Source organism: Venturia canescens, chromosome 1 (assembly GCF_019457755.1).
Source record: "Venturia canescens isolate UGA chromosome 1, ASM1945775v1, whole genome shotgun sequence".
Taxonomy (NCBI): domain Eukaryota; kingdom Metazoa; phylum Arthropoda; class Insecta; order Hymenoptera; family Ichneumonidae; genus Venturia; species Venturia canescens.
Genome location: NC_057421.1, coordinates 26,399,283 through 26,418,124, shown reverse-complemented (window position 1 = coordinate 26,418,124; position 18,842 = coordinate 26,399,283). Strand labels below are relative to the sequence as shown.

At 38.2% G+C, this 18,842-nt stretch overlaps 2 protein-coding genes across 2 annotated transcripts in view; one reads left to right on the top strand and one right to left on the bottom strand.

Moving 5' to 3' along the window:
- LOC122407017 (nucleoporin Nup43) overlaps positions 1-18,842 on the bottom strand; it is a 55,544-nt gene that overhangs the window by 15,847 nt on the left and 20,855 nt on the right. The gene's annotated exons all lie outside the window — the stretch shown is intronic.
- LOC122406994 (phospholipase B1, membrane-associated-like) lies at positions 1,728-12,556 on the top strand. The gene is made up of 9 exons (XM_043412918.1): positions 1,728-1,863; positions 4,824-5,153; positions 7,445-7,554; positions 7,688-7,892; positions 8,390-8,566; positions 8,763-8,922; positions 9,022-9,181; positions 9,379-9,530; positions 10,863-12,556. The coding sequence occupies exons 2-9, from the start codon at positions 5,049-5,051 to the stop codon at positions 11,039-11,041; spliced, it is 1,248 nt and encodes a 415-aa protein (XP_043268853.1). The 5' UTR covers positions 1,728-1,863; positions 4,824-5,048; the 3' UTR covers positions 11,042-12,556.

Below are 18,842 nucleotides of genomic sequence, written 5' to 3'. Positions count from 1 at the left end.
AATATTTTCATCAATTTGTGTTATTTTAATGGCTCGGATTAAAATGATTAGAAAAGGCAGATTGCTCAGCTGCTAAAACGTCACCAAGTCCACGCTCATTCTAGGAATTTTTTGGAGAATCAGCTCACTCGTATACTTTCCTTTTTATTTCTACAATCAATACTTTCGCTCCTTTAGGACTTGTGGTCTGAGTGGATACAGACGCGTTCGAGTGTCGATCGGTGACGTTGTGAATAATGTTGGTGATGTCGAACCGGAAGTATGCCCAGTTAAAGTCGGCTGGTGATAGAGCAGTTTTAAAATTTATCCGGTGGAATATTCGAGCGTTATTTTTCGTGGCTAAAAAAGCAAAAGATTTTTCGAGACATTCTATAACTGTTTGAGATATCAGCTGTTGTGTTGTAACACCGAAATCGGAGATATGAAAATAAAAAAAGCGCGACTGGAAAAAAACAGAAAAAATTGCAAACTTATTGTGTAATTTACGTTTTTTTTTTTTTTGTTAATTTTCAAGTATTCCGTGCATTGAAATGTGGAACACTAACGACCGCAGATTAGGGTCTTTTATGCTTTTTTTTTTTTACAATTAAAATATGTCATTCGTGAGTAAAAGGAATTGCTTAAATTTCGCCAGTTCATACGAAGCTCGTTATTTCCATTTTGCAACGACGCTTCTGAATTCATCGAATCTTGATTCTTTTTCGCACGAATCGACGCTTATGAACGATCCTCGCCGAAAACGATTGACGTGCTCATTTTTTTGGTTTCATTTTAAAAAAATCTTAATTAAAGTACTGTTTCTCTGCTCACCGGTTTATCAGAAGAATGAATGAATCGAAAAATCATTGCAACGAGTCTTCGAAAGCCGTGACAAACTTTTAAATACTTTTGCCCTTCCATATAAATGTATTTATTGGTTCTTCCGAGAAGCAAGAAAAGGGCTCGTTATCTTGAACGGATATAATGGCATACCACGGAAAACGCACGTCTCACGAAAAAAAAAAAACACATGCACACTTTCATTTTTTCTTCCATTCGAATATTTTTTGTAACACTTTATCCGATTGTCACAAACGTATTTCCGGGAAAACGAAATAAAGAAATGCCCATAAAATTTCAGACCGCACGATTCCTGGGAAATCATTTTCTTCGCTTCTTACAGTTGTACGAAAAATAAAAAATTAAAAAAAAAAAAAAAAAAAAGTCAGTCGAGGCCAAATACATCGAGACAGACTTTTACATTTCAATATTATTTTCATCACTTTTTAAATTAATGCGTGAAATTCAGTCCGAATTTTATCAGAATGATGGAAACAACATCGTCAATTCCAATAACTTTCGACAAAAATAACAATTTCTTACGTAAAATCACTTATTTTTTTTTCATCGACTAGCAAGTCGACATTTCGACACGATAATTATTATTATTCATTAACGTGCACCTGGAACAGTGACACGGATTTCCGGCGCTCGTACTCACGTATCGATGTGGAAAGGTGGAAATCGAGCATGGATACGAGGGAACGAGAGCCCCACGTGCTCAGTTGGCTGGTGAACATGTTCCCGATGAAGTTGACCCCGTATACCGGTCAGGTTGGTATGTACTAAAGACTAAATAGTGGGGATCTTCGACAGGGCCTCGATGCACGAGGCCTCGTCTACAAGGCTCCTTCATTCATGTACGGTGAACCCCACGGATAACAGTGAATATCATATATCGCGAAAGGTTCTCGCACACGTGTAACTCGTACAAATCATAAGCGTCGATTCGCACGAGCGTTAATTCGTTCGTTACAAAAAAAACGTTTCATTTTCTGCTTAAATGAAAAGTCGATCTAATTCAAATCGACGATTTGCAAACAGGTTTGTGTGATCATTCGTATTCCAACGTCTGTGCTTTTTTTTCCACGAGTAAGTCAGACAATTATACATTACACAAAACCACATTCAGCAACAAAATTAGTGTGCACTTTGAATGAAAAATTTTCATCCCAACTTTCGTGCTTTCCTTTCGACTGGTGGCTTCCTGACGGAACGTCGGAAAAACTTAACATTTTTCACGAAATCGCCAACGAAGAAAATCTCCCGGGGACCAGTTCAAAGTGATTCTGTATCAATTATGGAGACGAAATGTTGAAATATAAATTTACGATTACGCGAGTGCAACGCTACGCTGGTTAGTTTTGCAAGTAAAGGATCGTTTACTACCATTTTTCTCGGTAGCCCGCCTTTTCCCGCAGTTCCTCAGCCGACATTTCCAAGTTTCTTTTCAAGCATTTTCAAATAATATTATCGCAATGATATACGATCGAGGAAAATGACATCAGTGGCCAAGCCTACGTTGCATCGGCTCCGATGTAAATATCTTTTTATACCGATCGTAATTTACGTTTTATTTAAAAATCAATTATTCGCAAAGCTCCGCAAAGACACAGCTTATCTTTCCATAAATACAGTGCCGGTGTGTGCATAGGTCGCTGTGAAATTAAACTCTGTTTTCTCGTCTTCAAACTGTACTTCAAATTTCTTTCCTACAACCTGTACGCGAAAGATAATTCGAATAAAACTGTACGGTTAATCGTCGTTTTAACATCGTAACCGGTTCATTGTACAGTGGGACTCCCCCGTCTATTATGTTTTACGCCTATTTTACGCGCCATTCACAAGCCGTATTTATCATTTTTCCATGACAGCTTCATTCACAAAATCAATCCATTGGGTAGCCATAAAAAATTCGATAGCGAGTTGAAATAATCGCGAGCGTGTCTCACAACGAGTTCCATCGTCGATATTATTTGTGGTTAGATCAACGATAACCGTTTGTTTATCATTGTCAAATCGACTCTTTATTTGCAATTATGATGAAGATTTTTCAATATCTTTCGCAAAAATCGTTAAATTGTTCGGGTGGTTCATCTTCTGGGTTCGTGAGGTTTCGAATACTTGACGTATACACCACGTTTATACGTGGCGTATTGTCACGTTTTCGAGATTTAAAAATTATTCTCTCTTCACTACTTCGTGAATCTCTCTCTCTCTGTCTTTCCTAATGATCACAATCATTGAGGGAAAAGATTGAGTGAATCTAACGCCCGTTCGGATAGTTTCTTACATCCGTACATGGATATCGTATGTCTGTAAATATGTTAACAAACTGTGTATGCGAAAGAGTCGTACGTCGAGTCTCCGAGTACGTGCGCGGACCTCGCAGGGAAAGTAATTGATGCGTACGGTCTTTAAACCCGGAAGGCGAATTCGTCTGAGCATGAAAAAGGTTTATAAGCCGGAGGGTTTTTTATTTTCGTCCCTCTGGGAGGTCAGCGGGAGGCATGAATTTTCGGACGAGTACGATATATTTCTTCGAATATCTTAGCGACTCGGTTCACGCGTGCTGGAAATATGGAACGCTGGAGATTCGCGTTAAATGTGGAAAAACGTGAGCAAGCTTTGCGTCCTGTTTGATAATCGGTTTCAATGACTACGATCGACTCAATTTGGCTCATCCGCAAGGAGAATCTGATTCATCCGATTCGAGCTATTTTTCTCTGTAGAATTTATTCCAGTTAGGGGAGCACTCAATTTCAAATATTTGAATGGTAATTGAAATTTCCACGATTTTATCTCGTTTGCTATACTCAATCGATTCATTCAGCTCCCATTCTGAATATTCTCTCATAATATTTTTTATACGCGCGTCGATCTGAGCGAACTTCGTGAATGAATTGGCACAAAACTATGATTGACGTACGACTCTGATGTAATTTTAATTGTGCGAATAAATTCATCCTCCTTTCATTAAGCGAGATACTAAAGCACTCAATTAGTTTGTTGCACAAAGGAACGAGCGTTTTTTTATGCAACCGGCGGTGTGTTTTATGTTCGACAAATTAGCGCGTTGTTGCACACTCCATAAGCCGAGGCTCGATTAAAAGCCCGGTGTTCGGACGAGCTCCAATGACATTCGATCCCAGTCAAAGTCCACTAGAAGATTAGAAAGTTTTCGAAAATTTTAAGCTTGCATGATATTTAGTGACTACATTTTTGCAAAAAGGCTTCGACATTTCCAGTGAGCCGGTAGAATAATCGTTCAACATTTCGTCGAGCGTATTCAAGTTCGATTGTAATTCCTTCACAAATCACACTACTGTGTGAGCATATCAGAAGGCTCTAATCGATAAAACGGAAGTTGAATCTTCTGGTCGTGAAACAGCTCATCCATACGCGCGTAAATATTCACTCGGTACATTTACGACTTGTCACACCGTCTCGTGCTCACTTTGACCACTTTCCGTTGAGCAAACACTCACGCGTGTTTGCTCTCACACGTATACAGAATACCAATGCTCGGAGTTCGGAAAGACGTTAAATTCATGACGAGGAATGGCCAATGCCGTCGTCTGAAATGTAGCCAGTCAAATATATCCGTGTACTCAGCATATGGCCCAACTCTCGCCTTAAATTGCACGCGAGCCAATCAGACACACCGAATATTTATAACTCTGTTGTTTGTACGGATGTACGTTTCAAGCTCATTGTAACGAAAAAGTAGCTTGAATGAGAAAGTTTCTTGCGAAACTGCGTGTGTCTTCCTTAGCTTCCAAGGCTGCTCGCGGGACGCCAAAAAATTGATCTTACCGAATTTTTTTTCTAACGCGAAGAATGGAAGCCTTCGCTGATATGTTCCGTTGCGAAATTCTCCGGTACCGAAGAAACTTGCCGAGACCGCATCTTTCAAAAGTTCCTTCACCGCTTTTGAAAGTATATTCTCATTCTTCATAACTCATTCGTTTGTTTGTTTGTTTTTTTTTATTTTGCGTAAATAGACAACAAAAACCAGGAGCTTCAAAGGTTCGTGTGACTCGACAGCGCGGCTTGGAAACTGCAGCGAAGACGAAATGAACGAGAGGCGAGGGTGAACAAAGAGACACTGGTCGGATGAAGCCTCTTAAGATGGAAGAACCATCGATTTTTTCGGGGGATCGTAGACCACCCAAATGAATCAAGTTTTTGCTTCACTTCCGATGCCGAACGATTAGAACAAACTCAACATGGGGTTTCAACGGGCCGGATTAATCATAATCATGGGTACTTTATTACCGTCCGTGCAAATGGCTTTCATGGATTCTTTCCGCAGTATTTTCCACTCGAGCAGGGTGAGTTTTCATGATTATCAGAATGGTTTATATAGCAATGAAGAAACTCAGGTTTTTCAGTGATAAATTTAACTTGACCACTTTACCGCTATCGAATGTATGCTCATCATTATTTCGTGTGTCAATTATTGTAATTAAATTAACATTACTGAAATTCCTTTTGGGATGGTGACGATTGGAAAATCGAATTTTATTTTTGTGAAACTCAAGCGATTTATAGGTTCTGAAATCCTATCCTCGCTCGTTGAGCCATCGAATAAAAGTTGTGGAAAAGCGGCGTTTAAAATTTTTTTATATCATATGAAGATGTCATCAAAAATCGGCGCACTTGTCGATTGACATCGTTACATGAGCAGAGCCTGCTAAACTGTGAACTTTCTCTTGGATTCTGGACTACGCAACCTTCAATATTTGTTTATCCTGAATTTTTTCTTTCATCGAAATAATCTCGATGAAAACGCTCCACATTTCTGTGAATTAAAAATAATGCGAAACTCGATGGTTATCCAACTTTTCGATCTTTTCGATGGAGATTAGTGGGCATCGGTTTTTTTTTTTCGATTTCACCCTCACTGACAGTCGAATATTCGCATTGCACAATTTATTTTAACGATGATCTATTAATCAACATTTATTTATAGATAAAACTCATAAAATATTCCCAGCAAAATTGATCGTTAAATGAAGTGCGTGTATAAAATGCATAAATATATCGAATATGTCGCGTAAATAATTTCCATCGAGGATAAAGTGAAAAGAAAAGTAATGGCAATTTCAAGGTACCCATGCGTTTGTATTGCCCACACCGCATATGCATCTTGCGCAATGGAACACAAAGTCGTGATCCTGATGATCTTTTGAATGTTTGCATTGCATTCGAAGCTCGCGGTTCAAGAGAAAGCTCACATACATTCATACATTACAATCTTTCGGCTCACGAATCACTAACGATCCTTTTCTCAAGATATATACGTTTCCTCGCTATTTCTTTATTTTCGATTGTAGTTAAGCTTCTTTCCTCGTATTTCACCGCATTACCATTGAGAAATGTATAATCGAGGAGGAAGAAGCACTATCATCGCTATAGAAAAAATATTCGCGAATTTCAGATATTTTTCTCAATCCCAATGATCGATTGATTGATTGAATATATATTTATATCTTGGAATATGTCTCTGAGACAATATAGCAATAGTGAATAAAAGTAGATCATAAAAAACATAAAAATAAATAATAAACGAAAATGTTAATAAGTAATGAGAACAAAAAGAATGCTAGTGTTGCATAGAAAAATAAGAAAGAACCAATAATATTCATAACAAAAATAGCGTGTAATTGTAGTCGCAAAAAGATGAAATGATAACAGAGTTAAAATAATAAAAAAAAATAATAATCGGTTCACGTTAAAAAAAAGATGGGGGACAATCGTCACGAATCAGGATCGAATCACTCCAATCGTCAGATACGATCGATTCGTGGTCAATTGACTCGTTCAGCTGATCGGGCAAAAGCGTGCAAAATTCTCTTCTGATTGAGCGAGTACCAAAATGTATATAAAACGAAAGAATTTATGGCCCGAATACGGTGCGTTGAAAAAAAATAATATAAAAAGCAACGAGAGTAACCGAATCTTACTAACGAGCAAGCAAGTTCTGTCGAATACTCGCTTTTCCACATTTTTTTCAACAAATAGCAACTGTTTTCTTATTTTTTTTCTGAACGTTACGTGGCAAAATCCGAAAATTTCACTCGAGAAACTTGAATATCTCATAGCTGATACAAAACACGTGTTAAAATCTTGCGGCTTGGTTGCATCAATGTAGCGCAGGTTTATATATTCGTAGTTAAATGTGCCGGAACGAGACGTCGTATTGATGGCACGTACGCGATGCAAATTTGAGAAAGCAAAAGTATCGACGTGTCGTGCATTCAAAATTTACAGTGAGACCACAGGTTAGGAATCTGTCAATGAATTTTCATCCGAAGCTCGGAACAGCACTTTCCATTTGTTTCATTAGAAACGTTATTTACAAAAAATCATCGTGTTTGCTGCTGTAAATGATTGCTGTATAGGAATTAATACTTTGAATGAGTTTTTAACGAGATTAAAATTAAACTTGTCACGACACTTGTAGCGTGCGGAATTTTTTTACATTTTTTTTTTTTTTTTTTTTAAATATTTAAAGGATTAACACTAATGACTTTGAAAAACAAAAAAAATGATGAATATTCGGCAGTACGATTTGACTGATTATACCAGCAGTGACGGTTCTTTTTGTCTATTTTTCAAGAATGAACTGGACGACAACGGCATATTTTATCCGAGCATAGTAGACGGAGTTCGTAGACAGCAAACGATTTCTTCCCAAGTCCCGTTTCCCTGCGATAGGAAATTAGGCAGGTAGAGTATTAAAAGTATTGCTCATGTTTTTTTTTTTGTGAATGGAAACTGATCGATGGTTTAAACTCAAAGATTTCCAAAACGTTGGAGTTTTATCGTCCCGGCGATCATAATTATTTTTCTCAATGGGCAGATCATCGTCACCACCGGATGATGTTAATCGTCTGAGACCCGGAGACATTGACATCGTCGGAGGTCTTGGCGATTCTTTAGTAGCCGGAAGCGGAGCCCTCGAGGAATTTGCTATTGGGACTTTCATCGAAGCTCGCGGCGTTAGCTGGTGCGCAGGTGGCCAAGGCAATTGGAGAAGGTTTCTAACACTCCCAAATCTGATCAAGGTAGACATTTTTGAGTCTCCCAATCTGTCGAACCATCGAGAGCCATCAATCATTTGAAATACTTTTTTGTTCTTCAATCAATTTCGACTTTTTGACAACGATTTAATTATTCCTGACGCGCAATCTACTTCGGGTTTTATTTCAGCATCAGTTCCATGCCGTTCTAATGGAAAAATTTATCGTATAATGGAGGTGAAAGCAGGGAGTTAGTCTTTTTGACATTTCGCATAACGAGCCACGGCTACTCTTTCATTTATCCAATACAAAGATTGTCCGAAAGATGAATTGAGTTTTAACCGAGTGGCCTAAAATACCGTTACATTCGCATTTGTAATCTCGCACATCGATCGTTTCTTTTTCTCTTTCCACGCACACACACACACGCGCGCGCGCGCGCGCGCGCAGACAACTACGTCCTAAAAATGTGTTGTTCGATGATTAGAAGTTCGAAATTTTCGCGTATGTCCAGAACTACATTTATCGCTCATTGCTTGCAGGAATACAATAAAAACCTCATGGGCTACGCCACAGGAACGGGCGAATTTATATCCGCGCACGCAGGATTGAACGTCGCGTTTCCAGTTGCTGCGACCGAAGACGCGTTACATCAGGCCCAGATTCTTGTCAGAAGGATAAAAAACAACCCACGAATGAACTCGAAGAAACATTGGAAGGTGAGCAATTGTTTATCAGACCACACAAGTGAAAAAAGATCGACGGTCAGCCGAAAAAAATATAGAAACGTGTGCCAGAAAGATTTTTAAGTGAACGCCGGTTATTGTCTTCCCCATCAGAAACACGAATTATTGAATTTTTTATAAATCTTTCTCAAGCGATTAACAAATTTCATGACTCCCTCGAAATTTTCAGCTGGTGACCATATTTTTCGGTGCCAACGACATCTGTTCGGCCCAGTGCTACAATCCCAAGGCATTCTCACCAGTCCGTTACGCTCTTCATCTCCGACGAGCCCTGGATTACCTTCGTGCAACGTTGCCACGAACTTTGGTGAACCTGGTCCCGGCAATAGGTTGATTGGTTATAAAGCAAATCCAAGCTTCTCAGAGAGACTTCATGTGCGCTGAGCCGTTTGTTCCATAGCCGATATTTCTTTATTTACTGTTTACAGATGTAACCGTTTCGGTGCGAGTCACTAGAAGTATGATGTGTGATATTTTGCATCCCCTTTACTGCGCCTGTATGCATCAGGGAAACCGGCCTGATATTCAAGTATCAAAAATGGCGCGACTGTATCAAGACGCTGCTGAATCACTGGTGGCTTCGGGGAGGTAAAAAATTGAATATCTTATCGTTCGAAGCCTTCTCTGAGCATGAAAAATGAAATGATTTATTTCGTTAACTCCGGATAACTACGAAATGTGGGAAAATTGTAACGAAGCCGCTTTTTCAATGCATCAGAATCGTTTTTTTTTTTTTTCTCAGTGTAACATATTTCACTCGATAATTGTCTTTGGACGATTTACAGATACGATACGACGAAGGATTTCACAGTTGTATTTCAGCCATTTACGAAACTCTTCAATGCCCCAAATTCGGATCCCCGACAGGCCTCACCGATGGATTCCAGTCTAGTAACTTACGACTGCTTTCACTTCAGCCAAAGAGGGCATGCGCTTGGTAACATTATGAATTCATAAATACTAATTGATAAGTGATTTGAGAACAAATTTTTCCATGGTGGCTCAAAACTTCGTGAAATTCCTTGCGCCCCGCTTCTCTTGGATGCGCGAGCACACGCCGGGTTGCATAGTCGATGGGGTTTGGCAGTTACGAGCTCGATCGATAAAACAGGAATGCGAGCGTGCGCGAAATTCCGATCGGTATAAAAATGACTGATGTCCAAACGCCGGATCCTCGAGCCACTAACATTTTCTCTTCAAGTTTGATATTTTTTACGCCTTCGAATTGTAAATCGACGACGTGGGAGACAGTCGATAAAAAATAGTCGCAGATCAATAAATTTAGTATTAGCAATTCAAATCCACGAGGGTGAATGGGTTTTGTGCACTAGGATCCGTTGCGAGTTTTTTTCCCCGCTGGATTACGTTTGAACATCGTCGGAGAACACATGCGACGAGGACTAGGCGCAAAACTGAAGAGCACAATCGAGTTGTATTATCGACGACGATTGGATCGATAATGGAATTCAACTTGTTTTCCTTCCTATCGCAGCACTGACACGTGCAACAGTTTTTGAAAAATTTTACGAGAAGTTCATTGCCAATGATTAAATGGGAGTCCCACACGAATGAATAAATTATAATTAAAAACGTAATCGGAAAGAAGCGCCGATAAGGGAGATCGAGAGGTCAATATCGCTGAAAATTATAAGGATGAATAATTGTTTTGCCATCTGACTTGGATAAATCCGGACTCGTTGAGATATTTATAAACGAAAATGAGATTTTTTTCATCTTCGCACAGCCTTGAGTTCGAAAAAGTCTCATCTCGGTCGCACACGGAGAGAATTAAATTTTATAAATCACCGCGAGTTACGATAGTGCGGTGACGAGCTAGAATTCAGGATTATTATTATGAAAAAAAATTGAATTTTCGTACAAGTTAAATAACATTTGTTGCTTCAAGTAGGAATTTTTACCGACGTATTTAGTAAATTTTAACGTCCTACCCGCAATATTTACCGTTACAAAACTGAAAATTCTGCAAAATCTTTAAAATTTTACAGTGCCTTACAGGAATGAGTACTTTTCATTAATTTGTCCCTGCAGTCAATCTATCACGGTTAATTTTACATTGAATTTCACGCTAAATATTACCGTTCAATTCTCACCGTGCACCATAGTAATTCCGCTTTTATGATTGTAACCCCTCCGGAATAGTCATCGAGGAAAGTGTCCTCCGAAAAACCTTTATGGATCATTGGAATAAACTATAAAATCACAAAATTATTGAGGCTGGTAATGATCATTTCGTTTCTCATTCCACCAGGTGCCAATCTCCTGTGGAACAATATGTTGGAGCCCGTTGGGAACAAAACGGACACGGGTCTGCCGGAAATAATGGAGAGAATGCTGTGCCCAACCGATAGCTCTCCGTACATATTTACGAATGTAAATTCACGGATTTACCGTGAGACCGGAAGTCAAGAAGGGATTGTTCCGAGATAGCGATAAGTAGAATGCAAACAGATCGAAAGTAATGGTCTTTTCGCATTTTTTTTTCGTTTCTCTCGAAAAATTTGTGATTAATCGAATGCGGACTCAACTGCATGGCAAACTGATTTGTCGATAAAACTTCGCTGTTACCAACACGCGATTAAATTGTGTTCAGTGAAACATTCTCAGGGCTAAGACATTTTAGTACAGTGTAATATATATTCGTACACACACTCACACTCACACACACACGCACGCACACACACACACATATTGAAAAAAATTAAATCAATGAAAGTGTACTTTTGATTTTAGAGTCCGTCGTACACATCGAGTCATAAAATACATTTCATAGCATATGAATTTTTAACAGTCTCTGTAGTTAATGCCTTTTTGATGGATAATAGACGATGACAATACATCGCATCGAATAAATTGGCTTGAGCTTTCGAATCGTACTGTGACGCAGTTGAGAATCTTCTCGTAGCTTTTAACGACGACGAACAACTCGATTTTTCAGTCGATCAAAGTACCAACAATAATAATACAGCTCTTGTTATCGACACGTTCCTTACACTTGAGCGTTTAATAATACCTGCGTGTAATTACTCATTATTTATGTGTTATCAATTGTTCTCGAATCACTAGAGAATAAGGAGAAAAAGACTTGGTCGTGGAAGAACGTTACGAACTTCTGGATAACGTTTTACGCCTACTTAAAAATGCTATTCGCAGGAGATATATTTTTCTAATACTTGCAAATTTTTTATTAGTTTTTAAGCTAAAGTTGAAACTTTCGTTCATTTTGGGGGCTCTGAATTTAAAACGTTCCGTGCTAGAATATCGCTGCAAGTATTTCGATTTATCGGATTTCTCGAAACTCGAAACTGTACATTCCGCTGATGACAGAAGCATCAGTAGAATATTGTGGAGCAAATTGTACATCGAGCGAATTAAAGCAAACCATAAAATGCTTTCGACGACCCGGTGTCAATGGAAATTCGTAGAACGCGATACATAAAAGGACAGAAATCGGTAGACCGCATCGGAAAAAAAATCGTTTCAGTTTTCTCTTGAAGCTGAAACTTGAAGAGGAATAAAAAATTCGAGTCACTCGAACAAAAGTTGACGAAAGCTTTTTCCCGATAATATTTCAAGTTAATTCAATATTTTTAACTAATTCAATGCCAAAACACACTCGTAGCACTCGTATGAATGGGACAGATTCCATAATAATGTTCACAAATGTTTCACATGAAAAACGAACGTTTGAATTGTTTCTCAGTTATAAAAAAAGGAATTCTCATTATATTATTGCGCAAAGAATTTCTAGATTGTTCGCAATATTGATGTTTTTTTATGGCAAAGTTGTAGATTGGTAATCAACTGTAATGTATCGTTGCCAGTCAATAATGCTCTTCATCGAGGTCTAAGGTTGTACAGCGATGATTACATAACTGGCATGGACACATTTGTACGTATCTCAGAAGCCACGTAATAAACAGCTCTTTCCGCGATTGGACCAAACCGGTCAGAAATTTGTGCTCGCAAAGCATGTACGCCACGGATGCCGACGTTATTTCTACTTCAATCCATATATCTACTTATTTTCGTTTTGTGCTCGAGTTCCCACGGTCAATTAGTAGATACGGAGAATTATTCAACGAGGCTTGATGACGTTTAAAACGGTTGATACAGTTTCGTCGAGACGTCGATTAATATTATTTTTTTTTTTTTTTTTTTTTTTTTTTTTATTCTCAAGTTGTCAATTGGTCCAACGTATGATTCGAGAATGAATTTTGTTCAAGCACACACTTGGCCGAGATTAATTGCTTCGTTTTTTTCATCACTTTTTGCAATTCAAGGTTACCAACGTTAACGAGCAATGAAGTTATTATTCGGAGAAATCGTGCAACACGAGTAATTATCTGGGACGAATGATGACACTTTTTGACGTTGTTTTATGAATCCTTGAGCACGAGGTACACGTGCGTTTGGCAAATATGAAACTAAGAGGTGCTCGCGACGACGTTTGTATGATCAGCACTCTCAATTGACTCTGATAATTCGTTTTCTCTCATATCACGATGATTGAGAGAATTGGTTACGAAACTCGTTGGTCTACATTTTCTTGAACGATTTTTCCTTTCGCATGAGCTTACTTCCAATCGTGTCGAGACAAATGGAAGCCTATTGTGAGTGTAAATAATTTTAACGAATCTAAACATTTCAATTATGCACGTCCAATGAACATTCGTGAGCCTTGTTATTCTAAATTAAGTATTCAATAACCTACTCGTCAATGCGCGATGGGTTTTGAAAAAAAAAATTGATAAATATTTACAATACTTACTTTTGGTAAAAATGGTCCTAATTGTTTTCAGCATTATTATGAAATAAAAAATGATGTGGGATTCATTTTGGGGAGGGGAAATGTACAAAAAGTTGAAAAAAATTGAAAAAATCCGAATGAAGTTTCAGTTTCTTCGCTGTTGTCATCAATGAAAAATGGTCCCAACATTTTTGGCCACGTGTAATATTGATAAAAAATTATATTACGATTAATTTTAATAACGGGGAAGGTAAAAATAACACAATTTTGTTTATATACTCGAAATTTCAATGTCACACTGTAATCGTTCGTTCTTTCAGTACTCATTGTTCCAAACCCATGCAACCCCTTATCTTTAACACGTAGAAGTGGTTGGCTGGATCTGGAACATTTTCCTCATTTCGTATTTTGATTTTCCTACCCCCGCTAAAATTAATCACGCTATCATTTTTTATCAATGATAATGCTTAAAAAGAAATTCGGTCTGCTTTTTGGCAAAAGTAAGTATTGTAAATATTCACCGAAAAATTGTTTAACCAACCATTTTAAGTTTATTTTTACTGTTGAATCCTGACACGGGCTATGAATGCTTTCATTACTTAAATGTGCGTGGAAGTAGAGTGAAAAATCAGTGAAAGGAGTAATTTTTTCCAAACCAACATTGTTCTGTGAGAAAAACGACAAAACGAGAAAAAAAATGTACGAATATTCCATTCATACGCATCGCTTGAATAATCACAAAAGTATGCAGAAATTGTCTGTCGACAGCGACCTCGGCCACGCTCCATGAATTTTCGTACTGCCGACGTAAAAATCACACCATGTTCCTTGTGATCTCTTTCGAGCAAATCACAGCAGAACAGCAAGTGTTGCACTTTTTCAAGTACATACCGGGATCGAACTAAAGATCATGACCCCGGCGATAAGGGAATAAATTTAACGTAATTATATAGTCTCGCGGTCGAACTTCAGCAACGATATAAATTATCGCCTGCTATAGCAGCATCGGGATTTATCACCAGTCAGCATTATCGATTTTCAGTACTAACGTTGGTGATATTCATTGATCGCGGCTGGTATATCTGTGATCAGAAACAGCGACTACTCGATTTATGAATAACAAGCGTTTGTCATAATTAAATATAGGATGGCGAGAAAGGATCGAACTCTCGTCAAGTATCACGATTTATGGCACTACTCTCAATAGTGAAATATTAATATGGATTTTCAGCGATTCGTGGACGCGAATAATTATCGGAATATATTCAGTTCTCATGTACGTGCCGCATGATACTCTCGCGGCGATCTTGGATGCTCACGTGGTTCATTGAATACTCGTCAATCGACGGAGAATCCGAACGTCGATGCGACCAGGGTTCTCAGCAAAAAAGAAAAGAGCAGAGACATATTTTCTCAACAAACTGTTATTCTTTGGAGCGATGCATAGCCAAAAAATACAATGATTCCCATTTTTCTTCTGCCATATTCCAGTCTTTTTCATCATGAAACAGAGAATCTACGTGCTAAAATGAATGGTGTAACTTTTGAAAGAACATCGATAAGATCCTATAAAAATCTTATACGATTCGTTGAAATTATGCGAATTGACTAATAATGAAGAATCGATACACCTCGTAGAATGTATTTGCATCCAATTTCCCTTCCATCAGTGTTGAATCGTATTGAATATTGTAGTTTCTCATATAAATGCAAATATTTCGAATGGTTCAGCGTGGATTGGAAATGAGAAAAATGGGTCGTAGAGAGAGCTTCTCGTTATTATGCCTCGCAGACTTCACGTTCTGTGCAAGTCTCGATTCCATTTGTCACCGCGTGAGTCAGCTGAAAACACAACAGGCATTTATTCAACTTGCCAATTTCTTCATCGGCGGGCCCGCTACGATTCGACTGTAGAAGATGGCAACACGGAAAGCTTTTTCGGCGACACGCTCTTATCATTGGAATTTTTATTGTACATTGAAAATCAGAAGTTAGCGTCAACCGCGAGGACGATGGAATTGCCGGTTATTTGAACGCCGAGCGTCTCTCTAAATTCGATTGTTAATCATTGTACGGTTACGACAAAATTAATTGCTCAATGGATTTTTTTCCATGCACGATAGAGCACGCTCTCGAGGGTTTCAATTTTTTCGAATCGAACTTTCGGACACGAGTGTACATAAGTGTGGCATTAACGATTGAATGATTGAGCACACGAGACGAATTTCAATCGCGATAATTTAATTTACAATGACTTTGTGAATTGAATGTAATTCGGCAAGTGTCTCTATTAATAAACCGTGAGACGCGTCGTAATTCGTAAGCCCATTCGATTCTATGCTTCGCACGGTTCGTTCATTTTTTCGAGACGATCACCGACGCCGGAATAAGCGTGTCGACACGTACAGGAAAAAATGAAACTATTGGTTTTTAATAGCAATTACTATTTACTCGATCCGTCGACCGAAGCAGACAACACTCCATCGCACTATCGTTTGATAAGCTCGGAAAAACTGGGGCAACGAAAAATATACGCAACGAGGTGAGACATGAAGGGAAACGGGCGTGCGTATGTCCACTGTTCGAAAATGAGTTCATGCCGTTTGGTGGCAACGGCGTTCGTCATTGTTCGATGGATCCTACAAAATAAAGAAACTTGTTTTTTGATAAATGGTTCATTCGTCGAAGTGAGTATTAACATTGTCGATTGGTGTTGACAGTGGAGATAGTCAGACTACTTTTGACTAGTTCGGATATACAAAGAGAAATATAAATATAAAAGAGAAAAAAGGGAACAAACTAAGTGAAGAAGGGTAAAGCTTACATCATCGGGATATATTCAATCAGCTTATCTAACATCGATATTTTGCGTTATAATTGCGTCTTCAACCTAAAAATTGTACGGAACCTGCCAATGAACGACAAAAGGATTCTTGACGATGAAATTTACATATGTGTGATCGAACGAACCAGTGATGAAGATGATGTTAAAGGATCACATTTGTACGATGCTGAAGTTTCCAACGTTGGAGTTCAACGAAATGATCTAAAAAACTATCCAATAATTCCAGTAATTCTTCAATTTATTTCCAGTCGAATTTGTACTTTGTATTTTTTCAATCTACACAATTATGATTCGTGAAATAAAAAACTGATGGATAAATCATTTTATTTTCATTCATTTCGTTGGACTCCAACGTTGGAAACTTCAGCGTCGTCACATTTGTTCATTTACTTGAATCAGATTTAATAAAGATTTTGTCGGGTAGTATAATAAAACTTGTTCTTTCTTTATAATCCACATTTATATATCGGAGCAATCTTACTGTATTTTTGTGTGACAAACTCTATTCTCTATTTGATTGCTCGTTCGTGTTTTTCTCTCTAATTCAATTAACCTTGTGATGAAATTCCTCCTCAAAACCATCACATGGCAATTTTATAGTTATGTCTCGTCAATTAATTCTCGAAATTCTCAAACGGGAGCAAGACACAGTACATCATCGTCTCACACGAATCTAATCTCTGAATTCTGATCAAATTCTTATTGCATTTCAGAAATCATAAATTTCCGTGAACAAAGAGGGGTTCATTTGAACAATAATTTTTGCTAATTATTCGAATTTATTCATTTTCATTTCATTACAGAAGTTTGGATTGTTGCTGTTTTTATGTCGCGCTCGAGGCTCGAGAACCTCGAATAAAATGAATAAAAAAGATCGTTGAAGGACGTCATCTCCGAAGAGGTTCATTTTAGAAAAAGTTTAGTGAGCCTTCTCGCAAATTTTGTCCAACGAGAGAGTCATTCCGAAATACAATAACTGGTTGAACATTTAAATGCTTCGAAAGCGTTCTCGCACATTGTAAAAATAAGTATATGGTCTGCCTGCTAACAGCACAATAAAAACTGCAATAAGAACAAAGTATCGATAATGTTTGATTAGCTCTTTTTTTTTTCATTTCCGACTGACTTCGAGTTGAAGCCTCTGGGAATCCCATCCATGTTAGAGACCACCCGATGTAGTTTGCACACACAATTGACACATAAAAATCCTATGCAACGGGGGAGAGGTTTCTTGGTATCGATCAGTCACTAGGTAAACTTTTCTGCTCGGGAAGACGAGCGTAGGGATTACAACACGAGAAAAAAATGCGTTATTTGTTAATCGGCATAAAGAAAGTGGCGAAAAAAACTTCAGAATGTCACAGGAATTTGGGTCACCGTGTAGGTATAGCAGCAGTTTAGAAAAAAAAAGTTGAATTCCAGTGAAAAAACAACATTTTCTTTGAAGCATTTGCACACTATTCATCGCACGATCGTATTTTCGATACCGTCAGAATATACGTCGATAAAAAAAGAGAAAAATCTGTGATACATTTATCAGAAGTGTCACGTCCCGTTTCTTTTCTTTTCGCTTCGTATGTTCACTGTTTACAAACGTGTCTAAAAATACAGATAGTGAATATGAAAGGAATTTGATGTCAAGGCCTTCGATCGCAGTTCCGCAGGAAGTTATTCGCGGATACGAATGGAAAAAAAGTGTCGCAGCTAGGACATTGAAAAACGGTGAATATAGGGAGAGGTGAAGGAGAGATCGTGCATTCGGCTGTGGGTTATCGAACCACGATGTTACATGTCAATGCAATTTGTATACAATGTGGAATTGCGTATAATCAAAATAATTGGAATTCTCGTTGGGTCACACCCACGCATGGTTACGAGACCGCAACAACGTCGTTGCTATGCATGAGCACTACTGTAGAAGTTCTCTCAAAACTCGAAAATAAAACGTAATAGAATATTCAATAGATTTTTATTTATACGTGACAGTGAACTAAAAATGTTCACGCACGAAAAAGGGAGAGGAACGAAAAACTTGGAGCGGAAACTATTGAACTTTATTGAGATAAAAATGGAATTTATCCCTTCGATTTTGTCTTCACGAAACACGCCGTTGTGGCAAGTAATCGAATGCATTATTAGCGGTACGTGGAAAGAAAGAAAAAAGTGGCTTGGTGCATGAGTCTTTTGAGACACGCTGTACACGAATCGAAACACCTGTTCAAACGAAGCTACATAATTTCCATCCGTTGTTACCGGCGCCACGATTCTTCCGTTATGTATTTACAGAAGCGTCGTATCGCCCTCTTATCTCCGAAACATGTGTACTTTGTACAGGATTGAAAATATGTGACGTCAAAAAAGTGGAGGAAAAGTTGTAGCGCGTTACGAAAAGCAAATATTCATTGAATGGAAGAAATACAGAAAACAACTTGCCCTTGATCGATGGAAATAGCCTTTGATGATACGCTGTGAAAATGTGAGGAGCTAGCGAGAGACCAGCTGTAATCTTCCTCCCTTACTTTATAGATCGACAATCCTTCAGCTTTTCCATGACGCATGAACGAAAAAGGCTTACATTTCTATTTATGGAACGAGGTGAATGTTAATTCGAGTATTTATACGAATTGTATGCTGTC